We start from the raw sequence: 13,810 nt of genomic DNA on the forward strand, positions 1-13,810 counted from the left end.
CTATAGTGGTAATTTCGGGATAAATTAGCCTGAAAACAGCTCTCTGGTTAGCTTTGGGTTGTAGGGGGAGGTGGAAGTTCCTGGACAATTAACCATCTGCTGTGTCTTTTTGTACCCTTACCACCCAGCTCAGTGCCTGGGCACAGAGTAGCTGTCAATATTTGTATAGTAAGTGTTAACACTGGCCGAACTACCCTGTTTTCAAACAAACTATAAAATTCTGTGACACAGTCCCTTCCAAGCACACACAGGCCCAATCTATAGAAGGAATTATCGGGGAAACGACCTAAAGGAAAGTATGGGGCATCCATCAGCTACAGTTCAGCTGGCTGCTTGAGGGAAAAAACGCAAAGAGGACGCAAGCTCAGCTGTGCTTGATGTGAGACCACCCTTGAGGTTTGTCTTTTACATTATTGTCTGCCAGGCTCCTGCGCAACTTCTGTCTCCACCTGTCGACCTGAAGGCAACCAAGGAGTTAGCCAGGGGCAGTTCTGTGGTAACAAGAAAGACTCTTGGGGGCTGTATGCCTCCTCTGCCTTGGTGTCTCTTGCCTGCAACTGCCGCGCTGCCCCTCGTGCCTCTGCAAAGATGCAGAGGTCGAAGCACGTTGCTGTGCGGTGATGAAATGCTCCCTGAATCAGCCTCTCGAGCCCGGCCTCTCACACCCACCAGGATCCTGGGGTTGCTTCTAGGATCCCTGTGGGTGCTCCTGCCACCTTCTTAGACTACCCTCGCCCTCCTAATCCAGGGCCACTTCTCTGGCTCGTGTCCACCCCTTGATGGGCGTTCCGGGGTCGCCACTGTCCTCTGCGCCCCTGGGCACTGGCAGCGCGGGCCGGGCAGCGGGGAGGGAGGCGGGAAGCGGAGGGGGGGCGCCCTGGGCTTGCGCGCCGCGGTGCTCCACGAGGGATTTGCCGCCTTAAGCTGCAGCAGCTGCAGCGGCGGCGGTGGGAAGAGGGGTGGAGGGTGGTGAGGAGGGCCGGAGCCCGGGCCAGGAGGGAGAGAGGGAGGGGAGCCGGGAGGCTGTGCTAGGCGAGCTGGAGGGGTGCTCCGCGCTCCCCCGCCCTCCTTCCGGGAGCGAGGATGCAGACTCTGAAACTGGTGCTGCTGGGCTGAGGCGAAGGCAGGGGAGTTGCAGCGCGCGAGGCTCCGTGAGTGTGTCTCCTGCGCGCAGAGAGGCGGGGGGAGGCGGAGGACCAGGAGGAGGAGGAGGAGGAAGAGGAGGGGGAGAATGCCCGGAGCCGCCGCCGCTGCCGCCGCCGCCGCTATGCTCCCGGCTCAGGAGGCTGCCAAGCTGTACCACACCAACTATGTGCGGAACTCGCGGGCCATCGGCGTGCTGTGGGCCATCTTCACCATCTGCTTTGCCATCGTCAACGTGGTGTGCTTCATCCAGCCCTACTGGATAGGCGACGGCGTGGACACCCCGCAAGCCGGCTATTTCGGGCTCTTCCACTACTGCATCGGCAACGGCTTCTCCCGGGAGCTGACCTGCAGGGGCAGCTTCACGGACTTCTCCACGCTGCCCTCGGGCGCCTTCAAAGCCGCCTCCTTCTTTATCGGCCTCTCCATGATGCTCATCATTGCCTGCATCGTTTGCTTTACCCTCTTCTTCTTCTGCAACACGGCCACTGTGTACAAGATATGTGCCTGGATGCAGCTCACCTCCGGTGAGTGCGCGCTCACCTCCGCGGAAGCGGAGGACCCCGGGGCGCCCGAGCCAGGGAGGGGCCAGAGTGGGAGGGACGGGGGCTGTGCGCGCCGCTGCGAGCCCAGCCGCCTAATCCGCTCAGGCGTCGAGGTGTGGGGGGCGGGAGCCCAGCGAGGCCGGAACCCCCGGGGTTCCCCAGCCCCGGCGCTGGCGCCTCATCCCGGGGCTTTCGTGAGCCTCCCAATTGTGGGGGACGCCACCCAGAGGGACGCGCCGGAGGCAGGGCGGTTGTGGGGCCGAGTCCGCTCAGAACTAAGGATGGTGGGCGGAGAAGTGGCCGCTTAGAGAGATGGGGCCAGGTGTCCGTGCTGAGGGACTAAGGAGGGACTGACAGGGCGAAGTGAAAAGCGGATTTGGAGAGGTCGTAGTGGAAAGAGCAGCCAGCGTGCCCTGCCCCTAGCTGCTGGGACTATTTCTGTCATTGATCCTGGGAAAGGGGGCGGGGGGCGGTGGCTGGGGTGATACTGTTTCTTTCCGTCCCGGGCAGTTATATATGTTTTCTCCTCCATCTGGAGGTGAAGAGATCTTAATTCTGCTTTGGGTTTCCCCTTGTAAGAAGAATGTAGCTTAGAACATTCTTTCGCAATTCCTCAATGTCGAGTCTTCAGTTTGCCTCCTTGTCCGTGCAAAGGTCCTTCCATTTCGTCTTTAAACAGAGAGAAGTCTTTAGTAAATCAAGATTCCTCAAGATCTCATTTTTGGGAAGTAGGTAGAGAGGAGATGTTTCATTAGCATCTCCGATCCCTCTTTGCCTGTGGGTGATAAATTGTTGCTAGCTGGAGGATATGAAAGTACTTTTTTTCTGTGCATCAAAGTTACTTTTAACCCAGAAAGGATGGGGTACATTTCCTGGTGGCTTTGAAGAGTCCTGAAACAAAACTGACTCCTTACTGTACTTTCCCTGATGCTGATTGCCTCTCTGCCAGCCAGCTTGGATGCCCTCCCTTCTAAAGCCAAGGGTCCAGTGGTCCTGACACATTTCTGTTCCAACATTGTTGAGGTCCTTTTGATTTTATGGATAGTCTGGTTGTAGAAGGACACTGAATATCTTAGGCAGCTAAACTTTTCATTTGCGTTTTATTTTACTGTTCTCATTTTTAAGATGTTTCAAGATTTTGTCGTTTATTCTATTCCGGGGAAGGTTTTCTGGGGAGAGGGATTCAATCCCCGAGTTTACCAGAGTGTTGTAGGATGAGTAGGTACTTAAAGGTGCTGGACAATAGCGTTAAGGTTCATAGTCCTATATTGCTAGTTTGGTAACGAAAGAGAAGCTTATGGGAGACTACACTTGTGTGAAAGTATTTATGTTGTGTTTTGGCTCGCCTGATTTTGATTTGCCATATATTGTAAAAGTGCGTATGTAAAAAGCAAGATATGAGAACCAGTAGAGACTCCCTCTTTTACACATACCATTATCTCCTGAAAGGTGAGTTTTGCGTCTCCTTCTGCACCCCCATCCCCAACTTTTTCTAGCAACTCCTCATTCTATGTTTTTGTATATAATGTTAACTTTTATGGCCATTTCAAGCAGAATAACTGTAAGATTTGGAATAAATCTATGTATTATGGCTGTTCTTGACACTTAGCTCTGGTTTGACTTTGAAGAGGACACACAAGATGCAGATGCTGTGGAAAAAGAATTGACCCTGCACAGCTAATTTTAATTTTTCTAAGTTAAATGACCTATTTAGACAGGTGATTCAAATTACATCGTTTTTCAAAGGTCTGAAAATACTTTGCAGGTGCTTTCTCAACGACATATTCTTCAATGTTTGATTTTTATGAGGTTTCATACTCTAACCCCCCGCTTTTTTAAAGAACAGAAAGAAAATGATTTTTGAGAAAGAAATACCAGCTTTGAAGTTAATACAAACTGCAACCATTACAAGGTTTTGTTTTGTTTTGTTTCCTTTTCTCTTTCTGGAATAGAGCACACAAAAATTGTCTGTCCTGGAGCAGTGAAATATAATGTTGTTCTCAGGCATTTGACATCAATGTTTATCCTGTTTTCCATGTCATGTAAAATGTGGTGATAGTTTTTGTACTAAAGATGTAAGGACATTTACTTCATTTTGGAGAAGTCCAGATCCTTAAGTGACATACTTTTTAAAACCTTTATTTGCAATTATTTGGTATTTTATTTCTAGGCAAACTGTAGGACATGATTCTGTTCATTAGTGAAGTATATTAATAAAAGAAAAATGGATTCTGATGACAGGTCAAATAAAAATCTGTCACTCATTCACAGATTTTTAAGGAATAACATATAGAAGATATTTCTAAAGAATGTTACATTTAACATGGTTTTCAGGGTTTTTCTAAAAAAATTAAGTCTCATTATGCTAACAAAAAATTTAATATAACCTATTGTAAGTTACTTTGAAAGTTTAGTCTAGGCCAGGTGCAGTGGCTCATGCCTGTAATCTCAGCACTTTGGGAGGCTGAGGTGGGTGGATCATTTGAGGTCAGGAGTTCAAAACCAGCCTGGCCAACATGATGAAACTCCATCTCTACTAAAAATACAAAAATTAGCCAGGCGTGGTGGTGGATGCCTGTAATCCCAGCTACTTGGGAGGCTGAGGCAGGAGAATTTCTTGAGCTTGGGAGGCGGAAGCTGCAGTGAGCCGAGATCGCACCACTGCACTCTAGCCTGGGAAACAGAGTGAGACCCCATCTCAAAAAAAAGAAAAAGAAGAAAGTTTAGCCTTCAGACTATTCCTCTTTAATGTTAAGTAGCCTTCTCTTACCTATTGTTTACCTGTACCTAGGCTAATCTCAAGTGTAATTTGCTAAATATGAAAGATGAGACCTTAATGTACTATTTGCTTATTAGAGACTGTTTATCCCTCATTGGAAATCAAACTATTCACTTGTGTATTTAGTTATCTAAGCATTTTTAATATATTAACATCCTATATGTAGTCAGGTAGAATATAAAATCCTTTTTTTTTTTTTTTTTCTTTTTGAGATGGAGTCTTGCTCTGTCACCCAGGCTGTAGTGCAGTGGTGCAATCTCAGCTCACTGAAACCTCTGCCTCCTGAGTTCAAGCGATTCGCTTGTTTCAGCCTCTTGAGTAGCTAGGGCTACAGGCATGTGCCACCACACCAGGCTAATTTCTTGCATTTTTAATAGAGACAAGGTTTCACCATGTTGGCCAGGCTGGTCTGGAACTCCTGACCTCAAGCAATCTGCCTGCCATGGCCTCCCAAAGTGCTGGGATTACAGGCATGAGCCACTGCACCCAGCCAAAATCCTATTTCAAGTGATACATTAAGATGATGAAACAGGTGACTTCTTATGATATTGCAATATAAAAAATTATTATTTTTATGATTCTGAACGATGAAGCAGAAAAATTAATTTATTTATTGGACCTGAAAATGATGTTGCTCATTCATCTAGGTGTGTGAAGCACATTTAATTATCATGCAGTTATGAACACCTTACCCTCTCCCTCCTCACTCTAAGTCTTTATCAAACACAGTAGCCTGAAACTAGGAAGCTCAGAATTAGGAGCTAATATGTCATACTATGTTTGGATGTAATCCTGTATGTACAGACCATGTCTTATATAAAAACTGGAGACATAAAAATAATACATACAATAAAGATAATAGATATAAAACTTTCCTAAATCTGTAGAAAGGCAGTTTCTTCAGAAGGAAAAAAAAGAGGCTTTTCTTCTTTCTGTGTGATTTCTCTGACACTAAAAGGAAAGGAGTAGATTTGTAATTGGTCAAGCAGGGTAATAAAGTCCAGATTTTTAAAAAGTCAGGATGGGAATTTTCTTCCCTGGGAACCTTATCTTCTGTTTCTATGTTCTTGTTCTCTTTAAGTCAATATTTCAGTTGGTTTCTGAGTCTACTAATAACCGCATTTTGTTTGTTCTAGTGACTATAAGCCATACCTTGAATTGTTTCCAGAAGCCCATGTGTTCACCATATTAGGCCAAAGAAATCTTATGTTTTCTTTTTCTTTTTTATAAGCTGAAGTATTCAGTGAAATTTAAGGTTTTGTAGACATCGGTCATGCATTTCTTGGTCAAAGGCAGCAGATATGGAAAGATACTCGCTTTCATCTGTGGAGATGGGACACCTGATCCAGATTGGATTTTCTTATTAAGGAGAGATGAGGACAGAATGGGTTGTACTCCCCAGATTCCTCATCTGTATCATTCTCAGTGTACCAGCAAGAAGGGCCACCAAGATGGCAAGGCTTTATGGCAAGGGGTAGGGGTGAATTTTTTAGTCTGTTACCCCTAGCCTCCTAGATTTAGTTGTGCCAAATTCTTTTTATCCCACTTGCTTTCTTAAATTTTATAACTTTGTCGTTTAGGTGAGATGAGAATCACCAAAGGTAATCACTATATTTCTTAGCCTGCAAGAAGAGCTTTGAAATGTTATACCATCCTATCTTGTGGCACCCTCCTGTTTTCTTATAGATCTCATTAGCATTTGAAATTACAGCACATTTCCATGTTTATTTAATTTCTGTCTTCTCCAGTACATTGAAAGTTCCATAAGGCCTTGCCTGTTTTTCTTTATACAGCATAGAGGTCAAAAGCATGGAAACTGGAGTTAAAAGATGTGGGTTTGAAACCTGGCTGTGACACTTACGGACTGTGTGACCTGGGGAATTAATCTTCCTATGCTTTAGTTGCCCATCTGCAAATATACATATAATTGTACCTGTCAGGAGACTGTTGCAAAGACTAAATGAGCTAATGTATTACTTAGTGTCTGGTTTACAGTAAGTAGGCCCTCTTTGAGTGTTGGGTATGGTTGCTGTCATTGTCTTGCTATTATTACTATATCCTGGCATATAGTAGTATGTGTATATCTGGCACATAGTAGGTATTCAACAATTTTTTGTTGAGTTAATAAATTGAAAAATAATGAAGAATCCGGTGAAGAATGAAAGGAAAAAGGACTTTAAATTTCCCATAAGTTGGGCCGGGTGCAGTGGCTCACACCTGTAATCCCGGCACTTTGGGAGGCCAAGGCAGGCAGCTCACCTGAGGTCAGGAGTTTGAGACTAGGCTGGCCAACATGGTGAAACCTTGTTTCTACTAAAAATACAAAAACTAGCCAGGTGTGGTGGCGTATACCTGTAATCCCAGCTACTCAGAAGGCTGAGGCAGGCAAATCACTTGAACCTGGGAGGCAGAGGTTACATTGAGCCGAGATCACGCCACTGCACTCCAGACTAGGCAGCAGAGTGAGACTCCATCTCAAAAAAATAAAATAAAATAAATTTCCCATATGTTGTGGCGAGAAGTGAATGCTGTGTACTTTGAAAGCCGTGATACTCATTTCTCAGTGGTGTGTGGCATCACTAGTAGTGACCACACTGAAAGAACTAGTCCTTGTTCTTTGACAATGGTTGTGACTTGACACCCTAATTTGTGACGAGCTTTTTTCCCAAACAGAGGCTTTCTGATATGTAGGTAATGATCTTTATTACAGCATTGGGAGATAATCATATCTCAGGCTTCAGCAAATTTTCCCTTACCATTTATTTTCTCATTAAAAAAACCCACATCATCCAAAATGGAGGCTTTATGTAAAAATCAAGAGATTGGGTTTTCCTTCAGGAAGAACAGGGACTTGTTCTAGGTTGGATTTCTTTATGTACCTTCAGGAGCAATAAAGACAGGAAAAGACTTTTCCTGTCTTTCTAGGCTTTCCCACTTCTTACTGGGCATCAGGGCAGATGTGCTCCTCTTGGACTCCCATGGAGCCGGCCAAGCCCTCTCTGACAGAGTGATTCTGAATGTGCTGAGCTCTGATGGGGTGCTCTGAAGAGGGGACAAAACTGGGATGTACTCAGGTGTAGACTCAGTGTTCAGGACAATCATCTGTCCTTACCCTTGGGCTAGTGCTGAGCAGTATGAAAAAGTGAACTCTTGCCCCAAAATACTGCTTATGCCTCCTGAGTTCAGTGCCGTGGAGTGACCCTAAATAGAGGCTTTTCCTCTACCAGAGCATTTCAAATCTTCTCCCATGTGTAGAGGAAAGGATACGTACCGCCGGTGAGGGCAGTTTTTGTTTTCTAACAACATATTTCACTTAAAATAATTTTTTATTTACCAAGACAAACTTACAAGAAAGTGATCTGGAATAATTTAGAAACATTTCCCTTATATGTAATGTGACAACAAATGTGACAATTGAAGAGATGTTAGAAAATATATTAATGTGATGTCAAAACAAACAGTTTTTATAAAAGTGAGATTTTAAGCAAACATCTGTGAAAAATAACCAGTCCCATATAACCCATACAATATATTGTTAGAAATTTTTTTCTTGGTGCAAGGCTGCACAATCAACAAGTTTTCCACTGTAAAAATATAATAAAGTACTTCCATACTTCTGTAAGTAAATAATATAATAAAAGTCTAACCAGAATGTGGTATCAGAGGCTTAATATGAAAACACCTATTTGGTAATTTTTGTTTGGCATGTTGCTACCACTCAGGAAAGAGAATCCAGATGGCCAGGCTAGTATATTGCACTGTATGTACATACCTCAGAAACCTTTCAAAGGGAGTAAAACGAAAAAAAAAAAAAGAAAGAAAGAAACAGAAGAGCATATAGTTAGAGTTCCAGTATGTGGCTCAGTGCACTGCGGTGTGTGGTATCAGGAGATAAACTATGGGGAGAGGAGTAGAGAGAATTTTGGATCACATTGGCATGAAGCAAATAACGCTCTAGGAGAATTCTACTTTGAGGGCTTAATCTCATGATAACTGGACTAGTTTTAAAGTGTAATTTCCATAATGTATTTGAACTTTGGGGGTCAGCATCAGCTTTAATTAATGTGAATTTTCTTTATCATAATGAGTCAACTGGAATTTTTATTTGATATGAGGAAAGACCAAGGAGCTGACCTTTATTCTTAATAATAAAAGGAAGATAGTAATAATGATGGAAAGTAAGAGGCTACTTCATATAGCAAATAGTAGATGAGTTATTTGATGACTTAAACATAATGCTCTTATAAAAAGTCACTGAGGCATTTGAAAAATAGAAATAATCTCCCTCAGCATCCTAAATGTTTACATCATATCATAATTAAAGACATAAGCACTCAAATTATGGCTACAGTTCTATGATACTCCCACTGCACAAGGTCCTGCTACTATTCATAGTTTAAATTGTCCTAACTATAATCTTGAGTGAGTGCATTTCTCACCTTTTTTGCTAAAAAAAAAAAAAAGAAAAAAATAAGGGGCTTGCAAGGGGAAGATAAATAATTTTTCGACCAATATAGATATGAACCATATCTTACTACTACTGGGTAGAATGAAAGAAGAAAGCAAACCTTTTGGAAATAGAGTTGCTGGCACAGAATTGCCATACTTGAGTTCTGATATCTTCCCCACCCTAGTGAAACCAACGGCTGCAGCAGGGTAGGGCTACTATGTGTGCTCAACAGGAAGAAAGATCCTAAATAATTGTCTGAGTGAAGTTGATCTTCTAATTGCAGGAAATTTTAAGATTATGACTTATCAATGAAAGGGCTAGTGGAAGAGCAGTGAAAAATAATGGGATAAATGAAAAATAGTTGTATCTGAAAAGAGGCCCTAACTCAGAAGCAGACATGCACAAACTAAATAATCAAGGGAGTTCTCCACATTCTTTGCCCTGTTAGAGAACAATGGCAGATAGGATTTTGAAGGGAATTCAACTTTAGCTTTAGTGCAGAATGCATCACAGGCCTTTTTTTTAAGTGTTTGTAGACTCCTTCTGGAAATAGTCTGGAGGGAATGTTTTCTGCATGGCCCTTAGTTGGTTTCAGTGAAGATCAAGAGTGAGGTGCTGCAAAATCAAAATGGGAAATGTGTATTATAATTGACAGAAGGCTCAGTATTAAAACAAAACAACAACAACAACAAAAAAACAGGCAAACAAATCCAGCTGTGAAGAATGGGAGGGATATAGAAGAGTGACACCAAAAATAAATGAAGTATGAATAGTAAAGAGACGATGAAATTCAAGGTTGGAAAGCCTGTGGAATTTCATAACATCAAATGCCTTTTGAATTTGATATCATCAATGGCTTAAAAATGTATTGGCACAGGACAAGCAGGGAGCTAGAATATGTCATATGGTGCAGAGCCGTGTGCAAATCCCAGTTTTTAAGAAAGAAAAATTATGGCTTCACCCCCAGTCAGGGAATTATAATAGACTCTAAAATCAAGCTATTTAAAGGGAGAGATACTAGATGTATGGCAGGTGGAAATAAGGAGAAAGATTAAAATAAGGCAACCTGAGAAAGAATAGGTCATTGTAAAATTTGATGAAAAACATTTCTATAGTTTCTCTTTGAAAACCTAGTTATAAATTGTGAGTTTAAATTGATTTCTGTAATATAATGCCTTTAATGGGGAAAGGGTACTTACAGTGAACATTTGGGTAAATACATTTACAAAACATTTTAAGAACCTGTATAATTACAAACTAGACTAATTTAATTCATCTAAAATTCAGATGATTAATAGCCAGCGATATTGTGGATCTGTGTGATGCTAAATCTGAGTTAACTGAATAGCTGCATTTTAACCAGTTGACTGGACAAAACATAGTACTGACCAGTTGGTATGTTATAAAAACCTTCATAGAGAAAGGAATGCTCTACTGTAGTGTTTTAAAAACCATGGTTGATGACCTTTTAATGGTCATGAATCAGTTCGTAGATAATCAACATTAGAACTTGGATTAAAAGAGAGTAGAAAATACGAATGCAAGGCATATAAAAATGGTCTTATGATACCTTTATTTTCCTTTTTCTTTTCTTTTTTTTTTTTTTTTTTTTGAGACAGAGTCTCGCTCTGTCGCCCAGGCTGGAGTGCAGTGGCGCGATCTCAGCCCACTGCAAGCTCCGCCTTCTGCGTTCAAGCCATTCTCCTGCCTCAGCCTCCTGAGTAGCTGGAACTACAGGTGCCCGCCACCACGCCCACCCAATTTTTTTGTATTTTTAGTAGAGATGGGGTGTCACCATATTAGCCAGATGGTCTCGATCTCCTGACCTCGTGATCTGCCCACCTCAGCCTCCCAAAGTGCTGGGATTACAGGCATGAGCCACTGCGCCCAGCCAAAACCTTTATTTTCTAAAAACATTTACATGCTTACACACATATGTGTTTGTGGACTAGGTTGCAACATAAAATGTATTGCTGTAGGCTGTAGTCACAATGTTTGAACAATACTATTCCAGAGCAAAGATGATTTAGTGTGAATTTAGGAAAATAATCATCTCTGCTTTGGAAAATTGTGGAAGATTTATGCAAGTTATTCATAGCTAATTTTGTATTAGAAGGTAGATTAGATAAAATATACTTAACCTAAGCAACTTGAGACTTTTTTCCTTTGGTTTTATTTTCTCACCTCCATTTATGACTTTTATTGCTAATGTATTATCCCCAATTAAATTGTATGTTGATTGAAAATTAGACTTATTTTCCAGATGTGATTTGATTGACTCTTTGTGCTGTAAAAAATGACATGGCCCACCTCTGAGAAACAATATAGCTTAAAAACCATTTAACAAAAGTATTTAAATGTGTCAAGTGGATATAGACTCATAGGCTTCTGAATGTTGGACAGATATTAAAAATCACTTAACATGATCTTCTCCTTTTCTTGATTAAGAAATAATAATGGCCGGGCATGGTGGCTCACGCCTGTAATCTCAGCACTTTGGGAGGCCAAGGCAGGTGGATCGCCTGAGGTCAGGCATTCAAGACCAGCCTGACGAACATGGTGAAACCCCGTCTCTACTAAAAATACAAAAATTAGTCAGGCGTGATGGTGAGTGCCTGTAATCCCAGCTACTCGGGAGGCCGAGATAGGAGAATCACTTGAACCCAGGAGGCGGATGTTGCAGTGAGCTGAGATGTTGCCATTGTGCTTCACCTTGGGCAACAAGAGTGAAACTCTGTCTCAAAAAAAAGAAAAGAAATAATAATGATAAATACTAACCACTGAGCAACTACCACTTGCAAAAACCTTTAGTTTAACCCTCATAACAATACTACAAGGTTCGTATTATACCCAATTTGCAGATGAAGAAATGGAGGCTTAAAAAATTACTCAAAAGAACTTATTCAAGGTCATAGAGACAATAGGTGGTTTGAGCCAAAATCAGACTCTTTCCCTGGCCTACAGCATGTTTCCACTAAGTCTGAGAGAGATTCAGAGTCTTGCCAAAAGAATATCTTGGAAAAATTGAGATCAACACGCATCTGATTCCCACTGCAGTTCCATTTCTACCACTTTCTTTTGCCTCCCAATGTAAAGTCCATTTGTTTAGTGTAAGTCTTCAATATGCATTTTCACCATTCTGTATCATCATGCAAGGAAGGAGCTGCTCTTTGCAGGGGAAATAGTTATCTATGTATTTACCAGAATTTCCTCTTCAAGCATACTTAGGTAGCCCTCATACCATCCTTTTCATTTCTCTAACCTAGAGTCTGCAGTGGTTCTTTTCCCCTAATGTCCCCTTGGTTACACCTCTGAGATTATTGCCATTAATCTTAGACTATGAATTCCTACAGAACTAGAGCAACATCCACATTACTGGCTTTGTGTCATCCATTCTTGCCCTAAATTAAATGCAGAAATTTTCTTAATAGATTTGCTTATTGATGGTGGTGGTGAAGATGGACAGAGTTGCTAAGGTACGGACACAGTTCCAGAGAAAGTAATAATAGACTTGAGCAGTTTCTGGGGGGATCAGGGTGAGGAAGGGAAGCTAGTGTGTGGTCAATATTTGCATCTTGACCTGTCATCTTATTGGCTGGATGCCTTTGGGTAAGTCACATAACTATTTTTGACTTTTCATTTTCTTGACTTAATTTTTCTAAGGCTTGTACAATTCTATTCCAGATTTTTTTTTAAAAAAGAGATTGCAAGTTATAGACGTTTAAAAAATAACATCTGCTAACCAAATGTTGCTTTGTATTTACCAAGAAAGTAAATGTTAGGCAAACCATCAAGGATAGAGTGAAATTAAAGCAGAAAGAAAATAAAGAAAAACTAGAAAGACAAGTAGGCATCTAAAGTTAAATTTTCTCAATCTAATGAAACTTTAAATAAAATATGCTTTCTTCGTTCTTAGGATTATTGAATTAATGCACATAAAACACTTAAAATTGTACCTAGAACATAGTAAGCACTCAAAAAAAGTTAGCTATGATTACTGTTACCACTACTACTACTACTAAAGAGATCAGGGCCAGAAGCATGGTCAGTGTTTACAAACTTTAGCAAACAGAAAAATTGAACTTACAATATACTACCTAATGAAGGCATTTGAGTGGCACAATTTGTGTATGCTGGATCTACTTTGTTTTGAGATTAAGGAAATGTTTGCGAGTATTTTTAGTAAACTGCACGGTGTTATAAAAATGCTATTGTGATCCTTATAATGAATTGTATGCATTACTAACAAAACACCAGGTTCAGTTAAGAGTTTAATTTTGTGTTAACAGAACTAGCTCTTCCATTTTATTTGTCTGGAGTAATGACTGAAAATAATAGGAATGTATTTTGGAAATAATTTTGAACTGTTTGATAACTGCAACTAAACAAACTTAAAAAAAGAAAGCCATGTTTTGAAGAATGCATGGCAAGACAGTTTTTTAACTGTGTTAAGACCTGAATAGTTAGTCATTCTTACTAAGTTCTTCCAAATGATAGAAAAATATTATCAGCTATTACCCAAATTATTTCCTCTTCACAGTTATCGAAAGCAAAATTGAATATTCTCCATCTCTAATAACATCAGGAAATTAGAAATAGCATTTTCCTCTGCTATTCAAAATGCAACTATAATACATTGAAAATTAGGTTTCTCAGTACTTTATCTGTGAATCTTTATTGTTTTCCTGAGCAAAGAAGGTAGTGATTTAAAATTTTCTGATTTATGCCCAAATGAAGGTTATGTTGTTCTATTTTTCATTAACATGTTAATTCCTCCTTGTATTTCTTTAGCTTTTCTAAAGAAAGTAAAAAAAGCAGCAACAACATTGCTTCTTATAAATGTTTCATTTTAAAGTCATCAGTTTATTATAAAATCAGAATATCAAGTTTGCT

General features: G+C 40.9%; 1 protein-coding gene across 1 annotated transcript in view; it reads left to right on the forward strand.

Annotated features, from left to right (window-relative positions):
- Positions 1–1,022: 1,022 nt before the first annotated feature.
- Positions 1,023–13,810, forward strand: part of LHFPL3 (LHFPL tetraspan subfamily member 3) — a 596,736-nt gene continuing 583,948 nt past the window's right edge. Inside the window, exon 1 of the mRNA XM_003268160.4 lies at positions 1,023–1,670. Within this exon, the coding sequence (XP_003268208.1) occupies positions 1,232–1,670 (439 nt within the window). The 5' untranslated portion in view covers positions 1,023–1,231. The remainder of the gene's footprint in view (positions 1,671–13,810) is intronic.

Source organism: Nomascus leucogenys, chromosome 13 (genome assembly GCF_006542625.1).
Source record: "Nomascus leucogenys isolate Asia chromosome 13, Asia_NLE_v1, whole genome shotgun sequence".
Lineage (NCBI taxonomy): Eukaryota > Metazoa > Chordata > Mammalia > Primates > Hylobatidae > Nomascus > Nomascus leucogenys.